A 21,412-nucleotide genomic window follows, 5' to 3' on the forward strand; every position below is an offset into this window, starting at 1 on the left:
AAGTAAACTTGCTGCTTTAAATTGTAATTACTGATGAGATGCTGTCAGCATCAAGCTTTTGGTTGTCTAGAGCAATGAAACCTACTCTTGGCTTTTATTTTTAAAAGGTCCATCCGGGATATGGATTCCTATCTGAAAACAAAGAATTTTCTGGCCGTCTGGTAAGTTTTTAAATGATGCTTCTCTCTGAGCATGATGTGGTGTATTGCTGTATATTGCTGCAGCCTTTGAAATTATTAATCAGTGCGGTTAATGTATTAAAGTTTTAGTCACAGATTAAAATTAAAGCCATCAATGAAAACTCCCTTTCCCCATCTTGAAGACCCTGATCCTTTGTAGGCTACCATCTCTGCCTTCCATTTTCCTTATTTGATAGAAAGAAGCTTAGATTTTTTCCTTGCGGTGTATCTGAAACTGTGCTTGGATAACTTGACATTTGGGATGAAACATTTGTAGCATACTCTCTAACAATGAAAACCAATGGAAACATGCATCAGTTAATCTTTTTAACCTTTTCATTCAGTACTCATTGGCTGGTCTTGTTTGTTTATTTGAAGCTACTGTGTCCCTTCTGGGAACTGCATATTTCTGTAAGGCAACTGTTCTGAAATGTAAGCTACGAAATATGGACATCAGTGAATGACATTTATTTATTCACTTCGTTTCCTAATTGAAAAAGTGAAGAGAGAGTTTCCCTTAAAGAGCCCCATGGTAATACCCTCTATGGGCTTCTGGCTTCTGTTGTGTCTTAAATTTTATCACTTGCCTCTGTATTAATTGTGATTTTCAGTTATTCCTATTTGCCTTGAAGAATTTTGTTCAGAAGCAACCCACAAATATTAAATGAATCTTGTACTTTGTACACGTTGAATATTGTACACATTGATAGATTACTTAAGAGCCATAAATTACTTAATTTTTCAGCAGGCAATCCTTTTAGGGAGCCGTTTCTTTAAAAAATAATCATTGTTGTAGCATGTATTGTATTAAATCACACTGTAATATCTGCAGATTACCAAAGATGTGTAATGTCTGCAAGTAGATCAAATTATCAAAATTGCACTGGTCTCGCTAATTATGCTGAGATCCAATAGTCCTTTTTTTGGTTTCCCTTCCCACTGTAGCGCCTTCTCACCTATCACCTCTTCCCTCAACTGCACTTGAAGGAAGGTCTTGTAGTGGGATTTGATGATCTACTAAGGACTACAGTTGACAAGTTGAGTCCTGTCAGGGGAAAAAAGTGGGATATTAATATATAATAAGAGTAAGTGAAAATTACTACCCCTCACTCCATATGCAGAAGAGTTTTCTGCTTGCATGGAGGAACTATTTGAATTCCAGCTGGTAACTGATGTATGGAGATGTTGTAACGTGGAAAGGGCTGGAAGATACTTGTACCGTGGTACCTCAGGTTACATATGCTTCAGGTTACAGACTCCGCTAACCCAGAAATAGTGCTTCAGGTTAAGAACTTTGCTTCAGGATGAGAACAGAAATCGTGCTCCGGCAGTGCAGTGGCAGCAGGAGGTCCCATTAGCTAAAGTGGTGCTTCAGGTTAAGAACAGTTTCAGGTTAAGAACTCACCTCCGGAACGAATTAAGTACTTAACCCGAGGTACCACTGTATAGAAATGAAAAGACACATAGCCCATTTTGGAGGCATTGATTTTAAATCAGGTTTCCAGTTTCGCAATTCATGCTTTTCTTGTACAAGTGTGCCTACTAGTCAGTTGTTCTAACAAGGAAAGCATATTTGTTTGTAACTAAATAAAGCATTTGCAGCACTATTATTTGGGAGTGTAATTCAGAACCTCTTGTTGTGAAGCCCACATGCCTTCTGTAGTTTACAGTCGCTTACCCTTGTCTCTAAGTGATAACGGAATAGCAACAACAACAAAATAAGCTAAAGCACTGGTAAGTTCATGCACACACCCTCCATGCCCCCGTGACTCATAATTTTTTACTCTAATTCAGTTCATTCAAATGCACATAAAATACACATCGTGTCTGTTGTTAAACCAGCACAGCCAGATGCTGCACTGGTTGCGGTCCATGGTGGAGACGGTGGGGCTCTCAGGCCTACCGCCAGTGATATGTTGACTGCTGACTCTGGGTAGGCTGCCCAAGTGCCGTTGATGAGGAACTTGCCCATGTCACTCTTGATGATCAAGAGGTCCATTTCCACTTGAGGAAGCCTGAGATCAGCCTGGCCCTCTGGAGTGGCGAGTCGTGACTGCACTTGGTGTAGAGGCCGAGCAGGCGTTCCAGCAGCACTTTGGCTGGCGTGGTGGCAGAGGAGGAGCAAGTGGGGTGGCTAGTTGAGTCCACCAGGAAGAAGGGAGAGGCCGTGATAAAGATGGTGAGGGAGCAGAATCCCTGTGGGCCTGGATGACTTGGAGCTGCACCTCTCGGCATGCAGGCCATTGCCAATGTGTGAAGCATGAGTAGAAAATCAAGTAGAATTTCATTAGGTTCTATAAAGGTAAAGGTACCCCTGACCATTAGGTCCAGTCGTGGCCGACTCTGGAGTTGCGGCGCTCGATCTCGCTTTACTGGCCGAGGGAGCCGCCGTACAGCTTCTGGGTCATGTGGCCAGCATGACTAAGCCGCTTCTGGCGAACCAGAGCAGCATATGGAAACGCCGCTTACCTTCCCGCCGGAGCGGTACCTATTTATCTACTTGCACTTTGACATGCTTTTGAACTGCTAGGTTGGCAGGAGCAGGGACCGAGCAATGGGAGCTCACCCCGTTGCGGGGATTCGAACCGCTGATCTTCTGATCGGCAAGTCCTAGGCTCTGTGGTTTAACCCACAGCGCCACCCATGCCCCTATTAGGTTCTATAGGGGTGTATATATTATAAATGATAAATTTTAAAAAGATCAGTGTCATTTTAACATGCCTGTCATGTTGAAATGGGAGGTGCCGTGTACTGAGTATGGTTATTTCTTTCTGTGTTGTGGCACTCTCTTAGGCATGTGTTTTTCACACACAGACACACACACACACAGAGAGAGAGAGAGAGAGAGAGAGAGAGACAGTGACTCTTGTGCTGTGTCGTGTGACATTCAGTGCAGAGGCATTTTACAGTAGCTCTGCTTGTACTTGCTGGGAGAATAATTGTTCATTTCCTAGTGACAAAATGCTGTGTTTCTGGTAACTGGGAAAATGCAGTATCTTTACAACAGCGGCACCAGCCTATCTGAATCCTGTGCAAGAGAGAAAGAGAGAACTGCACATCTGTTGTGTGGAAAGGCTGTAAAATAGATTTTTTAAAAATGTTGTGCAAAGGTAGCTTAAAAAAATGTATGGTTAGACCCAGCTTATGTGTTAGCATGTATGATTAGCTATACAGAGCTGTTACCTATTGACTTCAGGCTTTTCAGGGCACAGCTGGTGAAGGGTATGACACTAGATGTAGATTTTCCAGCCTAAAAAATCCCCAAAACATTTGTGTGTCTTTATTATCTTTTGTCCTGTCCTGTAGTATTGTACTGTTTTTGCTTTCTTTTCAAAACCTTTCTGTTCCCTTGATCTTACAGTTTTCTTGCCACTTCCCTCTCCTGTCCTAGGTTCCAGTATTTCCCTCCTGTTTTCCTGTTCCACTAATCTCAATATTTATCTCCCATGCTCCACTTCTATTTCTTTCCTCTGAGCCTGCCTTGATGTGACTTCATCTTGGGGGTGTTCATTCCATCTCTTTACAAAGGTTACCTCCAACTCCAGTTTGTGGTTTTGCTCTAATTTCCAAGTTATCCTGCCCATTTCTTTCAGCAAGATGGCTGTGAAAGTTGAGGGGGGAATTCCAGATGGCAGACAAGCTGCTTACCCCTCCTATCCCTCACTGAAGAGGACCACAACACTCTGTTGTGGCCTCACTTCATAGTCTTTTGAAAGTCCACGCAATAGTACTTTGCAAATTATGAATAATAAAAAGGTAAAGGTAAAGGACTCCTGGATGATTAAGTCCAGTCAAAGATGACTGGGGTTGCAACATTTATTGTTGTAGGTATGTTTATATCGCTATTGAATTATATTCCCGGCGTGTCTTGCAAAAAAGGAATTAAAAAAAATAAACTGTAAATACACACAGTAATCTAAAAGCCTCTGAATAATAAAAACAGTCAGCAGAAGTGAAATTTATTTTGAAAACTGGAGAAAATAAAGTATTTGCCTAATATATAAAGGCATGTTTGTCTTTTGAGACAGACGGATGCTAACAACTGAGTAAATTTGGACCCAAGTACCAAGTACCTGTTTATGGAGATCCATCCTGAGTGAAATCTCTCCTAGGTGAACCCCAGCTGTCCCCCACACTACTATAGTGTTGAGGTCCAATCTGATTATTTGCTCAGGATTCTGGCATATAGGGTGTATAATCACTATTATGCTGTCCTGTGTTCACAGTGTGGATAACATGTTAACAAATGTTTTATGGTTGAATTCATGTTTTACGATGTTAGCTCACCTTCTGGTGGAAAGGCAGGCTATACAGCTATTGAAATAAATGTGCCAATGCAACAATAAAGTAGGCATCCAATGAACCTCTTTGAGGAGACCATTCCATAACTGGCTAGCCATCCACCTCACCTCAGATGGTAAGTATGACTTCCAATGAATATGTTAATTTATGGGTGGGTACGGATGGAGCTGGTTGTTCTTTTAAGTTTCCGGATTGTAAGATGTGAAGGGCTTTAATAATGAAAACCAGCACTTTGTGTTGGGCCCAGAAATGGAATGGAAGCCAGTGCAGTATGCATAAAATCATTGCATACTAACTACTGATTTTACTGACTGCAATTTCCAGTCTTCAAAAACATTCCCATGTGTAGTGCATTAGAGTAGCCTAACCTGGAGGTTACGAGAACATGGATGACCTAAGGCAGACTATCTGGAAACATAAATTCACTGTCTCTGCCACCCTTTGCTTACACTTCTGGTGTGCATGTGCCCCCAAAATACAGGAGGGAGCATTGTGTCAGAGGCAGAATATTAAGGAATAAAAACCCCTGGTTACCTTGGATATTAGCTGTAAAGTGCTGTTTAAATTGGCACAGCCTGGGGCCTGATATGTAAAGGCTTTCATATTTGTACCTGTAATTAGTTAAAGGAGGACATTATAGAGAACTTGCAAATCATTAAGAGAGCTTGAATTGCCTTACAGATGCCTAATATTGGACCATCCAGGTGGCCTAAAGATAATTTTGCTGCACATGAGCAGCTGCTTTAGTCTGAAGGCTTCACCTGCCACAGTAATATTTGAGGTTGGGAGAGCAGAGAGTAGACAGTATTCTAGTCCAGCAAATGACCATGCTGTGCTGCTTACGTGAGTAGAGGTCCAGTGTACCTCTTAGCAAGGCTAATTTTGTCATGTGATCAGTCCAGCATAGGGCCTTTGGATCTATGTTTCATAACGTGAAATGGCTGAGAGACTGAAATTGCTATTTAAAAGTAGCAGTGAAAATGCTGCAGAAAAATGAGGAAGTAACACGTCAGCACATATTCTTGTATTTAATGTGTTGGTAAATCATGCTCCAGATCACATTTATTGTTTGAAAATGTGCTCCAGGCAAGCTAAAGTTACTTGATAATAGGCTGTGTTTTTACTTCTCTGCTGGTTTGCTGCATTTGAAAATGGACCATATTTTGGATTCGTTGTTGGTTCGTTGTTGATATTGTTACTTATTGAATTTTGTATCACCTGCTCCAAAGTTTCTATGTGTCTTACAGCATACAAAATAGGAAACTCAATTAAAAATCCCTAAGTGCAATTGCATGAGAATGCCAATAGCCTACTCTTCCATTATGCATATGAAAAAAGGAACATCCCCATGCAAATTAACAAAAATGAAAATCCCAATAAACAGTATTAAAAGCTGTTGTCAAGAGGAAGAAGTTAACTCTAAACCTCTAAAAACTGTGCCACTGCTAAAATGTACAAAACAAAGCCTGGGAAGAAAGAATATTTTTTTTCTTTCTGTTGCTGAAAAGATTCCACAAAAGACACCAGGCGAGCTTCCCTCGGGGGGACCGTTTCATAGGCTGGAGGCCAGATATAGTCAGGTTTTGCTGCTTCAAAACATAATTTCAAAATAGATTTCTTTCTTGGGACTTATGTTGGCAAAACAGATATAATGAACATATTTGAAGAAAAAATGACAATTTCTCAGGGTGCACTTGGTTGGATTCACCTATCTGTTCAGGACTCTGGAAGGTAATGTGCAGAAGTTGTGTACTGGTTTGCTTACCTGTCTTTGTTAGTTCAGCCCTTATTAACTCATCGCTAATGTAAGTTTTTAATTTAAAAAGAAAATTCTGCTTGCTAACGAAATAAGAAAAGTTATTTATGTAGTGTGCAACTTAACCAAATGATAACCTAATTCTAATGGGTCTGTCGTTGCATGATGCTGAGCTTTGTTTCTTTCTAAAGTTAGTGGGAATTTGGAAAGGATACACCCAGTTGCCTTTTAGCAGAGTTTGCCATTTGAAAGAATTTTCTGACAACAACAACAACAACAACTTGTTTGACTTACTAGTCACTTACTACAAAAAATATCTTCAGCGACATACAAAAAGCTTCCAAGCCCAAATAAGTAAATTAGAATAAAAAAGTGAATCTCCTTTCTTAATGGAAAAAAGGAGGTGTGAAGTTGAATGCTTTGATCTTTAACAGAAGATAGATTTTACTCCCAAGCAAATGGTTTTCCCACTAGGCTGTCCCAGAGCTGGCATTAGCTGGCAATTTCCCTAAATATAAAACAATGAAACAAAAGCATTTGTTCATGTTGTCGTGAAGCTATTATGTTGCGGTTTGGCTGCCAAACTTGGCAATTTTGCAATCATTATTCCACTCTGGGCTCACTTCCTAGCAATCTGGTGGGTTTTCGGGGTTTGGATTACAAGATTGGTGACAATATCCATGGCCAAATTTATTGTAATGCAGACGGGATTAGTTTTATTCTTGGATATTCATTTGTATGTCGTAAGGTGAATATTGTGTCAAGTAACATTATATGTTAGTAAGATTTTTAATTTCTGTAGGAAAAAATGACAGCTTTCATGTGTTTACTTTTTAACTTTAAGTATTAGGGCTATGTAAGATGAATTTCTTGCATGCACATCACTTTTCTGTGGGGGCCAAATGTGTAAATTGTATGTCAAGAACGCACAAACATGTTTGTTTCCCTGTTTTGTGTATCTGATTGAAACCTAATTTGGAACAGATGCAGAGGGCACAAATGGGAACTCGTGTGCCTTTTAAACTGTACATTGGCAAAGTAGATAAGGTCTTATATTTTTAAATGGTGAAGTTCATGCATGTTGCTTCTTCACTTCCGATTGAAATAACTGTAAAGAGTGGTTATATATCACATAGCTGGATTTTCCTTGCTCTTTTTCATTATAATCCTGAACCTTATGTGGCTTTTATGATTCACAACTTTGTCTTATGCATGTGGTTTAGAAGGTGTATTGCTAGATCCAAGAGGAGGGAGCAGAAATAAATAATTCAGAATGTTCTTTACTAATTGATCTCAATAGATGAGCATTGTAGAGTTGAAAGCAAAGCTTAGTTTAACACAGAGAGGGTAAGTTCATGTGAACGATACACACATAAACATGTCACTTTTTCATTATTAAATGATTCATAGAACAACACATGCTGGAAACAGTTGCCAATTAAGCATACTAATTTTAGTAACTACTAATGTTCTGATCAATTTTTAAATATTGAACTATTGCAGGGTGGAAAATGTCAGTACAGCTGAGCTGGCTGCCCCTCGCCCAAAAATACTTTCCACTCCATTGAAGCTTTGTAAATTAAAGTTTATACCTAAATAAGTGACTGAAGACTATGTTGATACATCCAGTGAGGTTCATCCAGTTGTCTCGGTTTATCCAGTTATCTCAGAGGACGAAATTGAAATACTTTCCTTTCGTTTGTTTGTTTTCTAACTGGAAATGTGCTTTGGTTCCTTGGTACACAGGAGCACCGAAAAAGGCCTGTGTGTCCTTGGGCTGAACAAGAGATGGGGAGGTGATATGTATTTATTTTTCCTTTCTCTTCAGGAATATTGCCTTTTTTGTACATCATAACTCGTGAGCCATATATCCCCACCCGACATTTTCAGTGGGCTGTAGAGAGCCCTTGACAGTTGACACTTTTTAAAACTGACTTTTAAAAATCCCAATATTTTTACCTCATGTGGGCTTGTAGTCTTGCCCCTATGCCTCTGGGCTACTTTTGAGTTATTTTTGCCCTCAAATCTGCTCAGCTTCCAATCAGTAGCCTTCAATGCTCACACGGCTTTCAGAGGCCTTGTGAAAATTTCATGTGGCTGTTTCTGGGAGCTACAGTGCTTTGGCTACCAATGGGAAACATCATGACTAGTCATTCACAAGCTACTGAAAGTATCACTGTGTTAGCTCTCCTTCTCTGCTTATCTGATACAGAGTCCCGTCCCCCCCAAAAGTTCCAAAATAACAAAATGTTGCTGTTTTCAGGGGGCATCTCTGTTAAGGAAGGAATCCCCGCTCTTTATCTATTTCAGTGGTTCACAAACATTCTTCCCGCCATGGACCACGATTGTCTTGTAGCAGTTGTAATGTGCTGTGCTCGATGTAGTATGATTTTTAATTGTATTTTTATTCCTTCTTTTATTCCTTATACTGCATTTTGTTGTTTTATAATCTATATTCCGTAGAATTCAAATTGTATTGCAGTAAAATATCTTATATGAAATAAAAGAAGCAGTAAAAATATAATTTTAAAATGAATATGAATATTTAATGTGGACATGCCGCAGGCCACCTAAATGAAGCTCACATACCACTGGTGGTCCATAGACCACTGTTTGGGAACTCCTGGGCTATCTGAATTCTTAGTACTCATTCCTTCTCTTTCTTTCCAGCACTGTAGTGTATGTCACTTTCAAGAAAATATGTGGCTCAATCCAAAGTATAAAATTTTTTAAGCCAGTGATCCTTCAGCTGAGAAAGCGTAGCTGCCCATGAAGTAAATGCTGTGTCATCAGTTGTTTTGAAACTTCTGTATATTTTCTGAAGTATTTTTCTTTGTAGCATGGAGGGGGGCTCTTAAATTGTTAGCTTTGTTCATTGTGACCTTTGAATAGAAATTTTAAACTAAAAAAAAAAAGGTATATGGAAATAAGCACAGAACACACTATAAACTGGACAATGCCGTAAACATTGGGCAAATGTTATTTCAGGTTCCGAGAAGCATTCCTAGGTGTAATAGTCATAGTTTATACAGCCAGGTGATAATCTGGTGCTGCTATTAAATGCTGTTGAGTTGCTCAGCCATCTTAATAACTCCTCTGTTATATTTTACCTGTTTTGGCTTTTTAAAATGTAGACATTTCTATAGAAAAAAATAGTTAAACATAAGATATGGAATTATTAGTTAATGGAGATTAGTGACAGAAACATGAGTGCAATGTATTCATTAATATAAATGTCATAAAATCAAGAAGATGTGGCCATATGGCCATAAAACAGATTAGAGGAACGGCTGGATTTTTCCATTATTCCTTACTAGTAAAATTCCTTGCTTGCATGTCAAAAAGGGTGTTGTCTATCCTTTATTGAAAGATAGTGTGCTGAGTTAGATGGACAGTTGACATGACCTAGCATGGCTGGTCTTAAATAGAAGCTCTCTTAAAACTTAATTATGTGGTTTACATGAGAAGTGTCATTGGATCTGAACCTCCACTTTAATCAGTACCCAACAGTTCTCTTATGCTTTTTAGGTTAACCTTGAGCTTGACGAAAAGCTGCTGTGTAGCACTTCTATTATGCAGGCTCTTTGATATGGTGCTGAATTGTGGCTTTCAGTACACACAGGGTTAAGTGAAAAGGTTATAGTAATCTAGTGTGCACTTTCCCTTTTTTTTAATGTGCTCATTAGCAGTGACAAGTCCAAGTTTTAGCCCATGTCAGTAATTTACATTTCATTGCTAAGTGACTGCTCTTGTTCAAGGGCTCTTTCTAAGGCTGTTGAACATACTTGTATTGGGAATAAACAGAGTAGAAGAATTGAAAGCCAAATATCCTGCCAGGCTTTTCAGTAGGTTCTGAAGTTTCCAGTAGATCACTGATTAGCAGTGCGTGGAGCCATACGAAAATAAAAAGATAATGCCTATAAAAATTATCACAGGTAGGCTGTCGTATTTTAAAACTCCTTTTGTTGCTACCTTTACTGTCATCCTCCCTAAATTCCTCTCTCCTGCCAGGCCTTCTCTCAATGTGAAACTACAGCATATTTGAGACAAAGCAAGAGAACAATGCCCTGTGCACCAGGCTCCTTGGTTTCGCTCTCTCTCTTTCTCTTTCTTTCTCTCTCTCATACACCTCCCCAACTATTAAGCAAAGTCTGATTGTTATGAGGACTGAGGAAACAAAGGACTTGATGGGTTTTGCAGTGCTCTGGGATCAAATTATAAAGCTTTGAGATCCTGTGAATTCCTGCCTTGGGACTCATGTTTCCCATTCTTTGCGATGTGCACCAGCTTGTTGCAGCATTCTTAATTTGAAGGGATGCACGCGATGGAGAAGACAAATGGCGGGACTAGAGGGGCAACATGGTGTAGTAATGGTGCTCTGAGCATGTCAGTTGCCAATCTCTATATAGACATTGCCATCTGTGGCAAACATTCACACAGTTTTGTCTGATAAGGGCTGCTGTCAAGCTGAACAACACAGAAATTGTGTGTGTGTGTGTGTGTGTGTGTGTGTGTGTGTATAAAACTACCATCATTCTAATATAGACATGCCTTTCTCCTCAGTTCAGATACTAATGTAAGCCAGTTAAATTTCCTTTCTTGCAAAAACAGGATCCAGGCTATTGCTACTACAGTGGTACCTCGGGTTAAGTACCTAATTCGTTCCGGAGGTCCGTACTTAACCTGAAACTGTTCTTAACCTGAAGCACCACTTTAGCTAATGGGGCCTCCTGCTGCCGCCGCGCCGCCGGAGCATGATTTCTGTTTTCACCCTGAAGCAAAGTTCTTAGCCTGAAGCACTATTTCTGGGTTAGCGGAGTCTGTAACCTGAAGTGTATGTAACCTGAAGCGTATGTAACCCGAGGTACCACTGTATAGTATATTGTCTGAACATGGAAAATATTCAAAGAGGAAAACAAGATTTAAGTTTAAAGAGAGCCAAGCAGGGATACTTCCACATCTTGAAGTTAGGCACCAAACATGTATGGCAACTTTGTATGGCAAATGTATGGCAAGGAGATTGAGCCTCGTCTTTGGGCAAAATATATACATCAGAAGCTCAGTGAGGTGACAGCAATGAATTGTTTCATTTCAGGTGGTTGTTAAAAGAACCATCACTTTAAGAACTGGTGCATGAACTTACTTTTTTCCTCATCCCTCCCCACTCCTTTTTCCTTCTGTCATGTTTTTAAGATTGTAAGTTAGCAGGGGCTATCTTACTACTGATCTTTGTAAGCTGGGACCTTTTCAGCTAAAAAACAAGGTGGCATACTTTAAACAAACTGATTTGTGTGTGTGTTTTAATCTAATTAAAAATTATGATCATGATTGTTTTCATTGCATAAATTACAGCAATTTGACAAAGGTACTAATTTGCTGGCTTATTCCCAATAATAGATAATATACAAAGTAAGACAGGCTATATTTTTTGGCCTATTTTTTTTGGGGGGGGGGTAAGAAATATTTTAGCTTTCAAGTTGTACAGAGTGTTGCTTCTGCCTAAGGCTGAGTTCAGTTTAGTTTGAATCCAAGTGGTTACTTTACCTGCTTTACTGAAAGTCGCAAATCCTCTTCTGAAATGAGTGGGAACAGGAATGAGAACACTTATATTAACTTTGTTACTGGTAGCTACACATTCCTCATATGACATTAGGAACTAAACTTCCTGGCAAGACAGGAATTTGAACTTGGATCTACCAGTTGCAAAACCAGTGTTTTAACCATTTCAAGCACATAAATTAGCAGTTAGAAAGTCTGGTATAAAGTGTTGTTTCAGAAGTTGATATTTATCCTCCTGGCAGCAGATCACCAAGGTCTCAAGATAGAGGTCTTTGCTAGCTGATCTGTTTTAACTGGAGATCCCGGAGACTGAGCCAGGGGGGACCTTCTCCATTCATCCTCCTGCTATTCATGTGGTTAATCTTGCCACTCTCAGACTTCGATTTGCTCTGTCTTCAGAACCATGATCTACAGCAGGGTTACCTACTATCTTCTGCTAGGAACAAGTAGATGCCTTGTTGAATTCTGAGTACCATAATTAGAAGTGTATCCTGAGCACAAGGTAATTCATGTGTATCAAACGGCTTGTGAGAATCATTTGGGTCCTTCCACATGTGAGTTGATGCCAAAATAAATTGGATAGTTTTTAAAATAGGAACATAGGAAGCTCAGTATTGTCTGTAGTGACTGGAAGTGGTTCACCAGGATTTCAGACAGGGATCTTTCCCAGCCCTACGAAGAGAGGCGGGATTGAACGTGGGGCCTTTTGAATATAAAGTACACGCTCTGCTACTCAGTTACGGCCTCTTTTCCCATTGTGTTAGCTTTGAAATTGTTAAACTTGAAGCACAAAAAACCTCAAGACTTTCTCTTAGAAAAGGATATTGAGTTTTAAGACATAATAATGTTAACTTTTTACATGCATGAGGATATTTAGTTCGTTATAATCTTTCACCATTGCTTGTGGCTGCAGCTGCAGGTGTGCAACATTTTTAAAATTTGCAAACAAAATGTTGTTGTTCAGAACAGGTTCCTTTACTGTGGTGTAGTACTCTGCTTTCGGCCACTGGCCAGCCAGATGCCTTCAGAAGTTCACAAGCTTGGGCATGAAGATGGCGGCCTCAGAAGGGAGGCATGTCTTCTTCACTCAAAGGACCAAGCTGTAAAACGTGAACCATAGCCAACAGCTGTTAATAGATATGTTGTCTGCTGTTTTTGCCTAGCTGTCGTGCACTTTGTAAATGTATGTCTGGCCAATACCACTTCAGACTGCAGCTCATATGACTGAATGATTCTCCAAACAAAAATCTCCTACATATTTGGGGAAAAAGCTGTTACATGGAGACATCGAATCCTAAGTTAGCCTTCTCCTTTGCATTCTTGTTTGTTATTTCAAGGCCCCCCCTTTCCCTGTATGGAACAGCATTGTGATGTGAGCCCCCCTCACTGGTGGTCTGGAGTGATGCAGCCCAGACACTGCTTTACTACTTCAGTGAGAACTATATCTTGGTTCAGTCCCCCCTTCTTTTTAAAAACAAGTCACTGACTGTGACTTGTTTTTGAAAAGAACAAGTAATATACAAGTCATACATGTATATTAGGATCCATCTGTATATTGAGGCAAAATCCACCAAGCAAATTTACAAATGTTACGTTGCTTTGATTTGAAGAGCAGAAAATAATTTCTTTGAAACTTAACATGGTACAAAGCATGAAGTTGGTTTGGATTTTCCTACCTTCCTCTCTCTTTTCTTCTCCTGCCATTGGCCTTGCCTGACATAAGAAGTTAAATGTTTACCTGGAGTTATTTACCACCACGCTGGTGTCTTTATTTTATATTCCTTTATTTTTAGTATTCTTAATCTGTGGTGGTGTACTTTTTGGTGAGGTGGGAATGTATATAAGCAGCAGTGAAGCAGAAATCTGTTACAGAGGTAGTTACCTACAATGTTGGCAGACAAGGGTGTAATCTAATTGAATAAAGCAGGACCTGCTGCCGAGTAAACATTCATAGGACCCAAGGTTGAAAACTCTAAACATAAACTGAGGTAAAATTATGGATTAACTTGTTGTGATATGCAGTCAACTTTTGCTATTAATTTAGTGGCATCTCACAGAAGATGTTTAGTTATTGTGCTTTGTAAAGAGCTGAGCTTTGATAATCGCGCACTCAATACCTGCATTAGTAAATGATAATTCTTGATATGAATTGAAGCAAACAAATGTTCTTGGCAACTAGTGAATTGTAGGTTTTACTGAGGCTTACATGCTAAATTTCAAATTCTAGTGTTGAAATTTAGGCTGTTGGTTATGACTGTTCATCTTCAGACTGGCATCATTTTGGCTTTATTTTGTTACTTAGAGCTAGACAAAACACTTCTTAATAGTCATTTCAGTGCTTGATAAACTTCAAGGTTCATTGCTTCTGTACATTTTTCAAATTATTAGCTTCTTAATGCATATGGCTTTAATTTACCCCCTACTGATATTCTTAAATGGGTTTTCAAGAATTTTGAAAGTGGACTACTATAGTTATGCGTCCACTCTTGGCCCTGATTGCTGACACAGAATTTCTTAAGTAGTCTCCACAATTAACAGGATGGAAGTTCAAACAGTTCTACTGCAAAAGCTCAAGATTCCCTTGAAAACAGATTTGTATTTGGTTTCCTGTAGTGTGTTTGCTCCATTTATTTCTAATGAGTTGCCAGAAGCTTCTGAGAGTGCTTCCTCTTCTGCAAAAAGACATTTAAGTGTGATTATCTACTAATGTCACAACATTTTTCCCCTGTTCTTAAAAGATGAATTCTGTATAAAATGTGGGAAATGTGTGTTATTTGAAAGGGGATTTATAGTTTAAAAATCTATTTCTATCATACAAGCAGCACAAGACTTTCTCCCCACCCCCTCCATTGAAAAAACAAACAAACCACAGTGCATTTTTAACAATCTTTTGCCAGTGTTTGTCAGAGATATTCCTTGTTTTACATGACCTGGAAATTTAAAGGAAACCCTTTTCAATTATGAGCAGTTTTGCATAATATGTAGATCCACAGCTGATTGAGCAACTTTATCCAATGAGTGCCCATTAACCTTGAGGGAGGTCCCCAATGAAGTGCCACAAGACGGTATTGCGCCCTCTCCTGTTTAGCATCTTTATAAATGTCTTGGATGGAGGAGAGGGGGTGCTTATCAGATGTGCAGATGAAGCTGCAAGGAGTAGCTTGCACTATGAAAGACAGAATGAGGATTGAAAATGAACTTGACTTGTTGGAAATACTGACTTGGCAGTATTGAAACTACAAGACAAAATTCAGTTGAGATAAATGTGCAAAATCCTGCATTTAGCTATCCGTAAACGGCATTTCCGTGTGCTGCTCTGGTTTTGCCAGAAGTGGCTTAGTCATGCTGGCCACATGACCTGAAAGAACTATCTGTGGACAAACACCGGCTCCCTCGGCCAGTAAAGCGAGTTGAGCGCCGCAACCCCAGAGTCGTTCGCGACTGGACTTAACTGTCAGGGGTCCTTTACCTTTTTTTAACCAAAGGACACAAATGTGGAAGACCAGGTTTGGCAGAAGCACATGAGAATAAGGATATATTTGTCTTAGCTGATTGTAATCTGAACATGAGCTAGCAGTCTAATGTCGCTGCTACCCCCCCCCCCAATCCACATTTTAAGGAGAGCAACAGGGGAGAGATGTATTCAGGGAGTGGCAACCAGGATGGTGAAAGGTCTGAAAATCACGTCCCATGAATAACGGGTGTGTTTAGGAGAAGAGACTATTAAAGGAGAGACAAACAAGTGATACTCAAATTGCAGAAGGGGTGTCATATGGAATAGGCTTGTACTTTATTGCTCCAGAAGGCAAAGCCAGTGGGTAGAAATCTCAAGGAAGAAGATTTCAGCTAAACATTAGGACAGATGTGCCAATGGTAAGAATTGTTTGATGATGGAGCAAATAGGTCATAGGGGGTATTTAAGCAGAAATGCTGTAGCTTCATCATGCATTGCAGATCATGCCTTGAGCATGGGTTGAACGGAATTATCTTAATGGTGCCTCCCAACCCTATAATTTGGTGGTTCTATATTGTGGAAATAACCATTTTTGTGAAAACATCCATTCTAATAGCCCTGCTGGAACAGGCCAATGGCCCATCTAGTCCAACATCCTGTTCTCACAGTGGCCAACCAGAGGCCTGTGGCAAACCAGCAAGCAGGATTTGCGCACAAGAGCACTCTCCCCTCCTGTGGTTTCTAGCAACTGGTATTCAGAAGCCAATTCCTGAGCCACAAGAGGACCTCTGCTCAGGCTCCATTCACCTGTCTGTGAACTTTGCGAGAGAATCTCAAGTGTTCAAGTGGTGTTGCTGCTCTAGGGATGCCTTTTCTGGACAGTGACCAATGTGACAAAGCGCCTGTGATTCCCTCCTGCAGAAAGATGCAAGTGATGCACCAGGGAATGCCAGTTGATTGAACATGGCATCCATCAAGAGTGCCTGTGTACGTGTTTTTTCTCCTAGGTTTCCTTGACCTGTTAGTTGAACTACTGACCAGCTGTTCACCCACATCTTTTTCACTTACCAGAGGTTCATTATCTTTAAAACCTTGTCATTTTTCTCTTCTTCTTCTGACATTTTATTAATGATTGCCCTTATTAGTAGTTTCTTGTGCTGTTTATGCCCCAAAGTATTTATCAGTATTATTATTATTATTATTATTATTATTATTATTATTATTATTATTATTATTACTACTACTACTGATACTACTACTACTGCTGCTGCTGCTGCTGAATTAATGAGTTTGCATTTATTTTCTGCCAAGGAGCTCATTGAGCAAAATACTAAATCATATTTCAAATGAAAGTTCTACTTCATAGAGCTAAGGGAACACGTCCCAGAATCACCAGAAAAGTTTTCTTCCTGTACCTCCCATTACACTTTTGATAGAAGCTTAACGGCAGGTTGACACAGATTTATTTGCAATTTTTTATCTGAAGCATATGGAGGAAGCTTCTGAAGAGGAGATTGCAGGGCAGTCTCCATATATCTTTGCCAGGGCTTTTCTCAAGGTTGACATGTCATCTTCTGATGCTTGAGCTAATGAAGTATTCACTGGGCTGTGTTCTTAAAAGCTCATTTTTCTTTCTTTCTAATTATTTTCTCTTGGTTGTCCTTGAGTTGGGTGCCTTCTACTTCACACAATTTAGCTCCCAGACCAGCAGATTAGGTGCTGTCTGCCTCACTGCCACTCTACCCACTGCTTTTACTTTTCGTATGAGATGACTAAGGGTTGCCCTCTGTCACTCCTTGTCCTCTCCTCACCTCTCCTCACCCACCTACTTAATTCAACATTGATTTTGCTACTAATCTCTGCCCCTCACTCTGAGGAAAGGGGTTCTTCCTTAGAGTAAGGTTGCCTAGGTACTGCCACTGGTTTGCCACCTCGGTGTGTCATGCATTTTACATCCATATGAGTATTTGTGTATTCCTAGGCTAAGTGTGATAGAAGCCATTTTTGCCTGTGACTCACAGTACAGCTTTTTCCTGAAGATGCAATGGTCAACTTGACTGGGATGCTTTCATTGGACTGTTGGAGTTGTTCTCTCTCTCTTTCCTCAATTAAAAACTGGGGGTTGCTACATTTTTAAGATAATGTACTTGTTCAATGGAAGAATTGTTGGCATCTGTCTATCTCAAGAGACTATGGAGTGCACCTCTGGGGGTGAAGTCAAACTGCTGCATTAGTAGCACCAAAGTGACCTGCCCAGGGCGCAAACCTGGGCAGTGTGTATGGAGGTATTGGGCTGCCCAGATGACAAGACCTCTTTCTTGGCCTTGCGGATGTGGTCCAAAAGAAAACAGAGCAATACATTTGGCACTAGCCTGGCTGTAGGAGTTGCCAAAAGGAGGTGTACAAGATGCCATCCAGCCCTCTTACGGACTCTACTCCAGATTTGTGTAGGGTTTACTCCTTAGCCTTTTCTCCTCCTGAGTATATCCTGCAAGGCAGCAAGAGGTTTCAGATCCAAGTTTTTCACCTCCTAGGTGGGCTACCTTCCTTGGTGGACGAGCCCCATCTGCCCCTCACTTCCCTCTACAACATGTGCAGAAACCACCTTTTTGACAATTGGACCCACTTTTGGTCTTGTTTGCTCAATCCGCCAGAGCCTGTCTTCACATGCAGGGCAAGGCTTCGAGACCCATCAGCTGCCGCCTTCTGGTTTAGCCAGCCAGTCAAAGCCATTCCCAGGGTGCGGCCGCTGTTGCATGCTGACGGGTTTATGGGGTATTATGGGATGGGTAGTACCTCTGGGGGGCATGTGGTGCTCCTTCTGGGGTAGTTTGTCAGCCTTTAGTCCCCCCCTTGCACTTAGCTCTCAGTGGAAGAATATCTTCTTATGAAATGGGAAAAGCCAGTTGCTCTGCAGAAAAGAATTGTATTTGGTTTAATTATAGCCTTTTTCTTGAGATGTACCAACAAAAATGTTCAGGAAGGGCTATGTCATGGGCACCACCATTGCAGCAGAAAGTAATGATCTGAGCCAGACCTCAGAACTGAATCACTTGAGGTTGCTATATTGTCACAAGATGAAAACTGAATGTAGAGTATCTGGCTTTAGCCATTCATAATGGAATTCCAATGACAAACAGCATAGCAGGACAAAGTCATTAACCAAATGTCACCCCAGTAGTTACTGATGTAGAAGCTGCTTTGTGTGCATTTGTACCTGCTGCTATCTTTGCAGTCAGGATCCAAGTTCCCTGAAGTTTTATGGAACGTACAATTTTTTTGTACAAGTATTATAATATCAAACAATATTATCTACCACCGTGAATATTGTAAAAGAAGTCTGATCTAACCTTGCCTTAGTTTTTCATCCACAGAAATGAAAGTTGACTGCTCAAGACTAGAAGGAGAAAAAACTGGAAGATGGCATTGGTTAATATTTCCCATTTCCTTGGTGCATACCTGATTTCTTCTTTTTGTTCCTGTAATCAGGAGCTGTATCCATTTATTGAATATAATAGGACATTATGAAGAAGGAGATCAGAGCGGTTAAGCCTCTGCATTCTTGTCTCTTTCTACTGATCAGTGGCCCTAAAAAGAGATGAGTTAACATAAACCTGAGTGGACTGTTTAACCTTTCTCTCTCTCAACCCCCCTCTTTCTGGAAATGTAGATGCAATAACATTTACAGCTGAAAAGGTTCATTCTCAGTTTCTAATGTTTAAGGATGCAAATGAAGCATTTTGTCTCCTCTGTCGCCTGGAGGTGTTATGCACAGAAAACAGAAAGAGGTTTCTAGGATTAGTTCCACAGATTTCTTTTATCATGTAAAAGCTTTGACTGATTTCAGTGCCAGGAACTGTAAGAAATGGTATATGGAAAACATCTATAGAAAATTCTTTACATGTTTCACTTTGTTTCTACCTAAACCAGTAAGAAACCTATGACTTAACGAGTACTTCTGCGGTCTGTAGTTTTTCCATACTAATTTAGAAGGACTCATGTCTTGCATTTTTAAATCTGTCCTGGGAAAGAACAGTGCTCAGAATGACGCATGCAACGTACTGTATTTTTTAATCTCTCTTTTTGTTTCATGTTTTCATATCCTTTGTGGCTGCTTGTATATTCCACAGTCTGGAAAACTGCACAGCAGTATTTTTTTACACTGCAAAATATTTACCTGCTGACTCTCGTAACCCAGGAACCTCTCCAGAGTTTCAGACAGTAGTCCTCCCCGGCCCTATCTGCAGCCACCAAGGCTTGAAGCTGGGATCTTTTGTTGTTTGCTTGTTTATTTTATATATTTGCTGTACTCTACCTTTTAGGTTAACTTCTTACAAGGTGGCGTTCAAAAATTTAAAACAAATAGGCAGTACCACTGCTCCTGCTTCAGTTTTGTGGTATTCATCAGTGAAGTTGCCATTGTTGTTGTTTAGTTGTTTAGTCGTGTCCGACTCTTTGTGACCCCATGGACCAGAGCACACCAGGCACTCCTGTCATTCACTGCCTCCCGCAGTTTGGTCAAACTCATGTTTGTAGCTTCGAGAACACTGTCCAGCCATCTCGTCCTCTGTCGTCCCCTTCTCCTTGTGCCCTCCATCTTTCCCAACATCAGGGTCTTTTCCAGGGAGTCTTCTCTTCTCATGAGGTGGCCAAAGTATTGGAGCCTTAGCTTCACGATCTGTCCTTCCAGTGAGCACTCAGGGATAATTTCCTTAAGAATGGATGTGTTTGATCTTCTTGCAGTCCATGGGACTCTCAAGAGTCTCCTCCAGCACCATAATTCAAAAGCATAAATTCTTCAGCTATCAGCCTTCTTTATGGTCCAGCTCTCACTTCCATACATCACTACCATTGCCATAGATGTATATTTAAGCATATTCTTTTCTACTAGTGAGGCAAACCTGGTTTCCACCCCTCTTTGGGTATGGAAGCTTTATTATCTGTCTGTACACAGTGTTGATTGGCTGGCAATTGTGGTAATGCCTCCCTCTTTTTTTGCCTAAACAGTTCTACAAATAGATAGTCATACCTTGTGTTGCATTTGCTTCAGGTTGAGTGTTTTCAGGTTGTATCCCGCGGCGACCCGGAAGTACCGGAAAGGGTTACTTCCGGATTTTGCTGCTCGCGCATGCGCAGAAGCAGCAAATTGCGACCCGCGCAGATGCGGGTTGCGTTCTGCTCATGTTGCGAACAGGGCTCCAGAACGGATCCTGTTTGCAACCAGAGGTACCACTGTAGTTTTCTGTGTGTGTGTTTATTTTCTGTGTTTATCCAGTCACTTGGCATCTTATTTTTATAAAATCACTATTTGCAAAATGTTATAACAGCAGTTTTAGAGTGCAGGGGAGGAAAGACTACAGGTTGGCAAAATGTCTGCGTATGTATGTTTGCTGAGATTTATGAAGTTGCACATATTTGTTGCTGTTGTAGATTTGTATCCAGGAGCTCAAAGCTATGTATATTGTATTCCCCTTTCCTTTATATCTACACAACAGGCCTTGGAGGTAGCATCTTCCCCTCTTTTGGTTCCAAGCAACTAGTACAGTGGAACCTTGGTTCTCAGATGCCTTGGTACTCAAACATTTCGGCTCCCAAACACTGAAAACCTGGAAGTAAGTATTCCGGTTTTCAAACATTTTTTGGAACTCAAATGTCCGATGTGGTTGTCGGCTATTGTTTCCGGGGCACTTGGTTTTTGAACGTTTTGGAAGTCAAACGGACTTCCAGAATGGATTACATTCGAGAACCAAGGTTCCGCTGTATTCAGACGCATATTGCCTCCACCTTTGGAGACACAATAGTGGTTAGCAGCTGTTGAGAGCCTTATCGTCCATGATTTTTTTTCTAATTCTCTTTTATAACCATCCAAGTTGGTGGTCGTCATTGTCTCCTGTGGGAGTGTATTTCATAGTTTAACTATCTGCTGTGTGGCATATATTTGTATCTTGCTTTTCCACAAAGGAGCTCAAAGTTGTGTATGTTTTCCTTTCCCCACCTGCGTTTATATTTGCAGCAGCCCTGTTAGGTAGGCTAGGTTAAGTTGCTATATGTAGCAGGTCTTGTTAACAGATTGGGTGGCGAGGGGTTCAGAGGGCCCAATCAACACCCAATGTACCAGGCCCAGGAAATCGCATTTGCATCCCTGTCCTAAAACATTTCCCA

The 21,412-nt window shown here is 40.5% G+C and overlaps 1 protein-coding gene across 1 annotated transcript in view; it reads left to right on the forward strand.

The window, feature by feature from the left end:
* Positions 1 to 21,412, forward strand: part of PCCA (propionyl-CoA carboxylase subunit alpha) — a 223,243-nt gene that overhangs the window by 34,474 nt on the left and 167,357 nt on the right. The window contains exon 6 of the mRNA XM_083610671.1: positions 108 to 161. Within this exon, the coding sequence (XP_083466797.1) occupies positions 108 to 161 (54 nt within the window). The remainder of the gene's footprint in view (positions 1 to 107; positions 162 to 21,412) is intronic.

The sequence above is a fragment of the Podarcis filfolensis genome (genome assembly GCF_964270895.1).
Source record: "Podarcis filfolensis genome assembly, chromosome: 4".
Taxonomy (NCBI): Eukaryota; Metazoa; Chordata; class Lepidosauria; order Squamata; family Lacertidae; genus Podarcis; species Podarcis filfolensis.